The sequence below is a fragment of the Colletotrichum gloeosporioides genome (genome assembly GCF_011800055.1).
Source record: "Colletotrichum gloeosporioides strain Lc1 chromosome Unknown consensus_5, whole genome shotgun sequence".
Classification (NCBI taxonomy): domain Eukaryota; kingdom Fungi; phylum Ascomycota; class Sordariomycetes; order Glomerellales; family Glomerellaceae; genus Colletotrichum; species Colletotrichum gloeosporioides.
This window is the reverse complement of record NW_025544650.1, coordinates 381,797-391,396: the sequence shown is the minus strand read 5'-3', so window position 1 is coordinate 391,396 and position 9,600 is coordinate 381,797. Positions and strand designations below refer to the sequence as shown.

The following is a 9,600-nucleotide window of genomic DNA, read 5'->3' as shown; positions in this document are numbered from 1 at the left end:
AAGGCTGCGAAAGTTGACTAGCGTACGAATGTTTGGAATGCAGGCAATAACTCGCCGGCATTCCGGTTTAGTCGAAACCGTACAGTTGTAGAACCATGCCTCATCAACCTGCGGCAGGTGAGGCAAAAGGTTTGATAGCTGTTTGCGGAAGCCTCTCATGGACAGTCTACGCAAGGCAGGAAAGTGCGGAAGTAAAGCACACCATTGAGAAAGATAGACTGTCCCGTCGGACGGGTGGTTCTCAATGTCTAAAGTACTCAAGTTGGTGAAATTGATAAAGTTTGGTCGCAAATACTTCTTGATCATGTCTGCACCTCTGTATCCAGGGCCAGAGTTCCCGGATCTCAACCACGACACTTCCAAATCGGTGACTGACTTTTGGAGTTCGGGTCTTCTGCATGTGATGGTGTGAAGGAATCTTGGGAGACCTTCCTTTCTGTTGCCAACCAAATTCGGCTGACGATAGACGAATTCCGCGCAGACTGCCTGCAGCCGTGAGTGGCACCTCCCCAAGTTGAGTAAATCGGAGACTTGGAACGAAGACACCAACAACTCACCAGGATATCTGGTGTCTAGAGACGGTGTCAATTCCCAAACTTTTCCGGTCCATTCGCTTCGTTCTTCGTCATCCTCCTTGGCAAGGTATTGCCCAACTAGACACTTTTCTTGGAAGGGAGGGTCATGGTGTGCGAGGTATCCTGCAATTTGAAGCAGAAGTTCAGAAGGTAGGGCCTCGAGCTTTGCGATCGGAGAAGTTGATGACAAAGTCTGTGATGACATTTCGCTGTTAATCAAGGCTGGTTGAGATGATGCTTGGTTGTTGCTTTGGGTTGATGTTTTGGAACGATGTGGGTCTGTGGCTTGTCAAGGAACCTGACGACAATCAGGACGTGTTTATATCCATGGTAGGAAGGCAAAGGTCTTGGGGGCTTCATTCAAGAATGCATTCGTGATACGCAAATAACGAGGCGTCTTGGCTGCAAGTTGTTTCCGGACTGAGCCACTGAAGCAATAGACTCCTGCTGTTACTCGCCCTTGTTCGCCACACAAGGGCCATGGATTAACGCACAATACTGTTGTTAAAGTACCATTGCTCGGTGACTGAAAGAACCTCGTTGCGAAGGCCGTGTGTCTGGAACCGCAAGTTCTTGTACAATACCTTTATGTTTAACGTCATGGGCTCTAACATGTTACTTGTCCATGCTTCAGATACACTTGCAAAAGAAATAAACATGGAAAATACCCTTCAGAGAATGTTGTTGTCAATCAACTAGCCATAGTGTAGATTTCTTTTCGCAGCCCTGTTGTTGCTAATAATTACTTGCATTAATTACTTGTACTCACTGATTGTGAGAGGAAGGTGAGAGGAAGCTTGGCTTGGGACTTGTTGAAAGCGTTGCTGGCTTGTAAGTCCATAGATAGAGTCTTCCTATCCGGGCCGATACTTCTAACTGGGCGGGTAGCAGATGTATAACGATAGGGATAATACGATAAAGATAATAACGCCGACGACGACGACGACAATAACGGCGATGATGACAATAACGACGACGATAATGATAGAGATAGAGAGATAGATAGGAATTGTGACGAAAGTAGTAAAAGTGAATTGAGGATAAAATCAACAATTAGACCTAATATAGGTAGTTATCTGCCCGGTTGGCTAGAAGTATCCGCCCAAGTAGCAAGACTCCATTGATGATGGCTGAGATAACGAGTACGCAGGGTTGTGAGTTTGGGGATCAGATGACACTTGTGTGATGTCTTGACATAACTAAAACTCAAGGCGTGGCTTGATCCCAAGCCTGAGAGGCCAATCATACGCATACCTAAATGCAATGTATTACGGCTGCTCGGCTTTCTCATGCTTGACCCTCCTGTCTTCATCAACGTAACCGAGCTACGGATGATCCAAGGATGGGCTGATGAAATGTCACCATCCACACTTTTTGCTGTGGCAGGGGTGGTGTTCTCTGTCTGTTACAAACCTAAAAACTAGTCATGTGCAGTTGCGGGTTGTTTTACCCCAACTGTATAAGACCTCGGGAAACCGCATCAATGCCGACCTGAGCAACATGTTTTGACCCCTCATCCTAGATTGTCCATCTATTTCGAGGACCCGACGAGAAAACAGAAAAATGCAGCTGACATATCCTGATATTGTCCGAAGGCTCTACGACCTCGAGCGTCTTGCGGAACCGCCCGAGGCGGAGGAGCGTGGTGGGTGCATGTCGAGCTATGACCGTCGCTCTCGGTACGACCCGGAGACCGACACCTACATCGACTGGGATGCAAATGACGATGGCCGAGGCATCATTCGCGAGGAGGGAGAATGGGTTGTCGCTTTCGAGCAAGAAGGCCCAGGAGTCATCTGGCGGACATGGTCTGCGATGCCTGATATGGGACGCATCCAGGTCTTCATCGACGACAGAGACAATGAGAAGCCGGTGATTGACATGCCATTTCGAGATTTCTTTGATCGGTTTCAAGGCATGCCGCTCAACTTCCCTTCAATTGCACCGACCTTGTCACGCGGCCGCAATTGCTTCATCCCCATCCCCTACAATAAGTACGCAAAGATTCGTCTTGGTCCCGGCTGGGGAGCTTACTATCACTTCACGTACACCAAATTCCCTAAAGATACGAAAGTGCCACGATTTGATGGGAATTTTGACCGAGAGGCTTGTCTAGCGCTCGCCGCTGCTGATCGCGAACTTGGCCAGCGTGGATGGTCCGCACTTCCACGATCCAAAGGTGACACCTTGGAGACCCTTACCGTTACCATCCCGCCTGGCAAGACACATGCCGTCCGGGAGATCATTGGAAACAGAGCTATTACTGGAATGCGGGTTGTTCCGTTGGATCTTCCAGATTCTCACCAAGAAACTGCTCAAATCTTACGCGAGCTGGTTTTCCAGATCATATGGGACAACGACAAGACCCCGAGCGTTTGGGCACCACTCGGAGACTTCTTTGGAAGTGTCCCTGGTATTCAGACATACCGTTCTTTGACCCAAGGTTCAACGGACGGTGGCGGCTTCTACAGCCACTGGTTCATGCCGTTCTCCGACCGTGCTCTTCTCAAGATTACAAACGATGGAAAGAAAGAGGCAAAACTCTTTTTAACAATCTGCCACCGTCCGCTCGAGAAGTCTGCAAAGGACATGCTACGGTTCCACGCCAAGTGGCACCGAGATGCCTTCCTAGAGCGACCCATCAGCCAAGGAAGAGACATTGACTGGCCACTCCTTATCTTGGACGATGGCCCTGGCCGTTTCTGTGGAGTGCAGATGCATGTCTGGAATCACTGGCAAGAACCAAAAGTGCCGGCCAAAGACTGGTGGTATGGTGTCGGCGGCGAGAAGTCAATTGATTGGTGGTGGGGAGAAGGAGACGAGAAGTTCTTTGTTGACGGCGAAAAGTTCCCGTCAACCTTCGGAACAGGGTCCGAGGACTACGTTGGCTATGCGTGGGCGGCCGAACCGCCCTTCCCAACCTTCGACAGTGCCTACGCTTGCCAGCCCTACGTGGAACTGGACGCCAATGGTCACACCTCTGTTTGCCGCTTTCACGTATGCGACGATGTACCGTTTCACAAGAGCTTTGAGGCGTGCATCGAGAAATACAAACCAAACAATTGGGGGCCTGGTAACGACTGTCTGTACGCTGTGGTGGCTTACTGGTATCAGAGAGCGGGCGGTTCGGACGCTTACGAGAGTGTGCCTATGAAAGATCGCTACGTCGATCGCCTTGGGCATTCCGATCATTCGGGCAAGGCGAAGGATGGTGGAGAAGACTTATAAAGGGCTGAATGATGCAGGATCTTGGAAATAATCGTATGCTTCTACTTGATTGATCCAAAGTAGTCAGTGGATTACGACGCTCCTCTGTTCTATTTGCTGTCTTATCCTTAGTGCCCTTCAAACTTTGGAGTTAATACTTCAGACTTTATTATTCTCGCCTGCAAACGATGTAAGCGTAGGCCGGTGGGCGCACTTTCAGCGCCCTCAAAAGACACAAGGCGGGGGCCGGGAAACTTTAAACTCCGTGAATTAGGTGGCCTGTCCTGGTCACCAGGGAAGCCTTGAACGCTTTATCCGTCGAAGCATCCATATCGGATTCGGTTGGGTCGGCAGAGAATATCTATTGTCAAGTTTTAGCACGACTCGGTTTCCGAACGACGCTCGGAATCGCGTGCTAGCTTACGTTGCAACGGTCCCACCGCAGATGAGGGCGCCGTTCAGACGGTTCTCAAGATGAAGACACCACTGAACAGATGATGGGTTTCATCCATCACCCGTACCATACACACCTGTCCAACTTTCTGGAACCTGGAGTCTCATTGACAGGGGTTGGCCTGCTCCGCATAGCCAAGTGAGGAACAAGCTTTTCAACGACGACCTAGGTGACGCTTGTGTGACGGATAATAGCCGCGCGGATGGGGCCTTCAAAGCTTAGCCTGGGAGCGAAGGGGAAACAAGGAGCGCTTCAATTTGTCAAGGGCCACGCTACGCGGTGCACCCCTCCTGCTAGCCGGTGCACCCCTCAGTGGCTAGAGTGTGGCTAGGCATGTGCAAAGTCCGCTGCCACACTGCTTTACTAGAGGCTCTCATGTAAGTCTTGCTCACTCTGCCCTCTACCCTCTGGCCTGCCCTCTATAAGTGAGGCCTTAGAAGCAGAGAGAGAGCCAGCTAGCAGAGGGTAAGCTAGCATATAAGTAGCAGAAAGTAGGGTAGAGACAAGTGTTTTCACAGCAACACAGAACTATCGCAAGCTCCTAAGCAGCCAATCGCCAGTAATTACCTCAGCGTCAAGCCACCAAAGGGTGCACTAGCTAGCAGGAGGGGTGCGCCGCGGAGCGTGGCCCTTTGTCAATTGCTCTGGAGAGAGCAAGGATGAGCCTAGACGTGTACAATGAAGCGGACATATCCAGTCCTGAAGGTTTGCCGTTCGCCGAAGTCATGACAGAAGACGGGGTGAGAGTTGTAGGGGGCGGGCATTTTGTGAAGGGCCGCTCAGCCAGACGGGATGGACGGAATAGGAACGTTTCAGCAGAAAAGTCAATATCATGAGTTGAACCCCAGCTTGGTCTCAATTCTGAAACGGTCAAATGTACATCGACATCTCCCATCAACTTGCGATAAGACTCAGCCCCTCAACTCTAGTCCATATACCCTTGACAATGAGTTGACGGGCCAGTTCCTAGTTCAAGGTTGCGGACAGGAGGATGGAAACTTCGATTACGCCAGCAACCCTATCGTGGGCAGCGTTACTATGTATATAGGATGAAGGACAGCGTGCCGACACTCTCTTCTACTGCCCCGGGCAGGAAATTTCATCCCTCCACAGATGGCCGACTTGCGATCATGATATCGACGAAGAGGTTTTCAGTGCAAGCGAGAGAGGCACGCATCGTGTACTTGAGCTGCTTGAGCTGTTTGGTAGTATTGGTGGTTTTCTTTAGCCTTAACCTATGGCCGCAATTCGATTTGGGCTCTCTTCACTTTACCGAGGGCCACTCGAAGACACAACACGACTACCAGGCGACGCACGGTACCGATGGCGGAACGAATAAGACCGACGATGGCGAGTCTCTATCACTCATTCCAAGTCACTCAACAACAGCAAAACCGGCCGGACTAAACGGTTTAAAATATGCCATTATCCTTCCAACATATGTAGGTTCTCTTCGCGGTGAGGCACTGGCACTGAGTACCTCTGGACTAATACCTTTGGCATTTAGACAAAACATATACCGCTAGCCATCGAGTTCTTCCAATCATTCATGTGCCTGTGCACCGACTACCAAGAAATCGATATCCATGTTATCGTATCCGACTCCAACGAGGTGAAGGAGTTCCAAGATGCCCTGAACGGTCTGAATAGTTGTGGCGAAACATTCAGCATATTCCGAACACCACCGGCGAACATTAACGGACCGAAACCGAAATTCAACATCGTGAATCTTTTCGACATATTGCCGCCAGTTTTTCACACTTTGACTAAAGGCAAAATCACGGGCGCAGACACATCGGCGCTGATAAATGAACGTAACAAATATCAGTACCAAACAATCAAAAAGATGGCCGCGGCTATGGAAATCAAGTATGACTGGGCACTGTGGTTGGACTCTGAAGCCATTGCCGTGCAACCGTTCAGCATAAGGCAGACTTTCGACAGTTACATTAAGAACCCAACCATATTCAGGTCTAAAATGACCAACACCGACTTCATGCGAGCCATTATAGGCAGCTCTGCGAACGTTCTGAATCGGGACATTGAGTCGTTTGGGCAGAAGTTCTGGAACTTGGAGAGGTAGGCAAGATTCGCGGACCTAACTGCCAACCACACCAACTAACTCGTTTCTTCTCTCAGCGTGGAGTGGATATTTGAGAAGGCAGTCATCGACGATCTCGTTCAATACGTGGAGAACACCCATAACCAGGACTTTTGGACTGCCTGGGCCACTCGGGGTTCCCCATTCGAAATCAGTCTCTACAATATGCACGTTCAAGCACGGAAGCTGGAGACAACCAACCCAATGTTTACGAAGTATCAGATCATCGAAACGGAAACAGAGATGGAGAGGTTCGGCATCGGTAAGTGACAAACGTTTGGCTACAGCGCGGAATCCGGGTCTCAAGCTTATAGCTGCTAACATGGCTTGTTCACTAGGAGCGGCGAGGGCGATCATGGACACGATGACTGGCACTGGCATGCTCGAGAGAGGCTACGAACTCTTTAAGGTAGCAGAAGTCGTGCCTGGCTTCTCCGCAATGCTGAAGAAGTTCGGACAACGCCTATTCCGGCTGGATGACCTCGGTATCGCCCCACCAGAAGTAATCGACAAATTCCTCTTGGACACACCAATAGACATTTTGTGCTCAGGTGCACCTCCACTACACAGTTGGTGGGAGGAACGAAAGAAAACCATCAGATAGCGTCATGAATAAAATACCCCTTTTCATTCTGTACAACGCAAAGGCCACTCATGCGCACAAGGATTGTGAAGTCTTCACAACCTTAACGTGACTCGGCCATACCGAGAGTACTAACGATTACAATTAGAGTTTCCCTGTCACCCCCTTCAGGTCCTCGCCAACACACTCTTCTGGTAGGTCCAGCGCAGCTCCCCGCCTTACATCCCAGGAGCTATCCTTCGTGCCGGGAGCTGTCCTTTCGCAAGTGACGAACTTAGATATCGCCTCAGCACTGGAGGGCAATCCTAGAAAGTTGACCAATAGTGCTGTTACCCGCCGTTGCCGCGCCAGTCACATACAGAATCGTCTCAGGTTGAAATCTGTCCAAAGCCACAGAGGACGCTGATCCCAGAAAAGGCGAGGATGCGAGAATGCTCTTTCCACCCTGAATTGCATCAATTCTAAGAACCTCTTGAGGACCGTTCGTGGCAACATAAGCCCATTTCCCGTCCTTTGACAGCGTGAAGTCGTCGCCAAAGGTGATGTTTGAGGCTAGAACCTGGACAGGCCCAGCTGCCGACCCATCGGCAAGGGAGATGGGAAGTTTTGCGAAGAGACCCTGGTCCAAGCTCACGAAGAAGAGGTCGCTGCCGCGAATACGAATGCCATTAACGCCGATGCTGAGACCGGTAGACAACGGGGCCATTTCAGGCTCCTTGAGAACCGTATCGAAAACTCCAGTCTCGACATCAAGACGGTAGACCGTCCCCGCGCTTGAATCCGAAATGAGAAGGTTCTTCGTATCGTTCGCTGCCAGACGGGTCATGCCGTTAAGCTGCCTTGCTGAGGGGATGCGTTGGACCAATGAAACCTCGGCAGGCTGGATGACAGTGCCATTTCGGGAAACTTCGAAGTTGCGGAGATTAACTTTCCACACTCCGTTAGAGTTCTCAGTCGACGTCAGGTTCGATCCAACGACGTAGAAGGAGTCGTGCTTCATCTCGGAGATTCCAAGAAGACCAGTAACGCCGTCTATGCTGGCAACAGGAATCGGAGGGTGTTCGTTTGTAGGAGACAACTGGTGTAAAATAGGCGATGAAATGGATGCGACGAGGATGTTGCCATTGCGTCGGACTGCGAGGTTCTCGAGTGTTGTGGTGCCAGGCACGGTATGAACCGACGTCACGTTCGCCGTCTTGCCGTTGCAATAGCTGTAAGGCAGAGACTGGACTGATGCAGCCAGAGAGAAGACGGCGAGCCCGAAGGCAGGGAGAACAGTATGCAGAACAAACATGGCTGGGAGATCTCTGGTTGAGCAGGCTTCAGGGGTAAGACCTGACCCGAGATATCAAGTCTGGGGAGTACCGGCTTTTATGGCATGAAGCCGCGGTATCGACAAAGAAGCACTAAGATCCAAAAACCTTGTCAAGAGATATCAGGTATCCACACGAATCGCCATGAGCTGGTCGTGAATTGAACTCTGAGCAAGATGACATGAACGGTGTTTGCACCTTAAGTCCGAGCCCTCAAGGTGCACACGATTCAATGGGAGGCGTTCACAGCTCACCACTTGGTGTTGTTTCTACAAAATTTGTTTCGTTGCAACACAATATTTACCCTACCGGCTAAAGCGAGCCGCCACGAAAGCTTTAGTAAAAAGAACCAACTCCTTCGGGGCGAAATTGCCGAAACATAGTAATCAAGGAAAACATCTAGCTCCGCGCTTTCCACCGCATCCACGGGACAAGGCGAAAAGAACCAAGATAGAATAGTCCAGCACGTTCCGTAGTCAGTGCAATAGACGTTTTGGTCCGTTAGATAGGAGATCACCCAGTCTTTTTGTGTCTGCGCGGCTTTCCTGTGGCCGCAATTACTCCTGTTGAAGACGATAATAGCGATAGCGATGACGACGACGACGACGACGACGATCGAAGTTACAAAGGCAACGATCGTAAGGTAGAATTTAGCCACAAGAAAAGTAGTCGCTCTAGCACAGGGAAGATAGGCGATCTCGTTGAATAGGTGCTTAGGGGCTTGATGCCCTTGTCCGAGCTGACAGTTCAATGTCAATAATGCGTCCACAGAGCTTTGCCCGCCCAAAATGGGTGCATTGATTTTCATGGGCCCTTAAGTATCGTCTTGAAACTGGAAACAGTCATCAATCCCTACAGGATGGCGACTTTCATGTCGGACTGTGAAACTGCAATCCTCATCGTCGTACATCTGTGATCACAGGGAGAAACTCAGTAAGAAATCTACGTAGTGGAGGGACGGCAAGAGGGGCGGTTTTCAACCCACGTTTCCTGGGAATCCGCATCGTTACTATGATACAGGAGACCTTACACACGTGCGTTTACGAGATCTTGGGGCGGGTAGTGACCTCGACTACCTCAGTTACTCATAACGGACAGAAGACCTACCAATGACTTCAATTGCAGCGAATACATCATCGATATTTCCATCTTAAGTCCATGTCAGCGGGGACAAGCTCTAAATCCGGTCTTCGAAAACATTCTACTTGGTGATCCGATTCATGGGCCCCACTATGTTTGCCGCCGGGTGGTCCCGATGCCGTGTTTTGTGGCGCCGGTTTGCCAGGTTGTCAGCGACCCGCATCTTAACGCCGGAATTCCGTCAGTGCATCGTGGCGCTTTCTCATTCACCCGCGCGCTGTACGTCA

The 9,600-nt window shown here is 50.3% G+C and overlaps 3 protein-coding genes across 3 annotated transcripts; 2 read left to right on the top strand and 1 right to left on the bottom strand.

Annotated features, from left to right (window-relative positions):
- Positions 1-2,138: 2,138 nt before the first annotated feature.
- On the top strand, positions 2,139-3,803 carry GCG54_00003706 (uncharacterized protein; the record flags this gene model as incomplete). Its single annotated transcript, XM_045403776.1, has 1 exon — positions 2,139-3,803. One exon carries the CDS (start codon positions 2,139-2,141, stop codon positions 3,801-3,803), a length of 1,665 nt encoding a protein of 554 aa, XP_045271116.1.
- Positions 3,804-5,366: 1,563 nt separating this feature from the next.
- Positions 5,367-6,941, top strand: GCG54_00003705 (uncharacterized protein; the record flags this gene model as incomplete). The annotated part of the gene is made up of 4 exons (XM_045403775.1): positions 5,367-5,678; positions 5,744-6,315; positions 6,376-6,599; positions 6,676-6,941. The coding sequence occupies 4 exons, from the start codon at positions 5,367-5,369 to the stop codon at positions 6,939-6,941; spliced, it is 1,374 nt and encodes a 457-aa protein (XP_045271115.1).
- A 265-nt stretch (positions 6,942-7,206) lies between these two features.
- GCG54_00003704 (uncharacterized protein) lies at positions 7,207-8,214 on the bottom strand (the record flags this gene model as incomplete). Its single annotated transcript, XM_045403774.1, has 1 exon — positions 7,207-8,214. One exon carries the CDS (start codon positions 8,212-8,214, stop codon positions 7,207-7,209), a length of 1,008 nt encoding a protein of 335 aa, XP_045271114.1.
- Between the last annotated feature and the right edge of the window lie 1,386 nt (positions 8,215-9,600).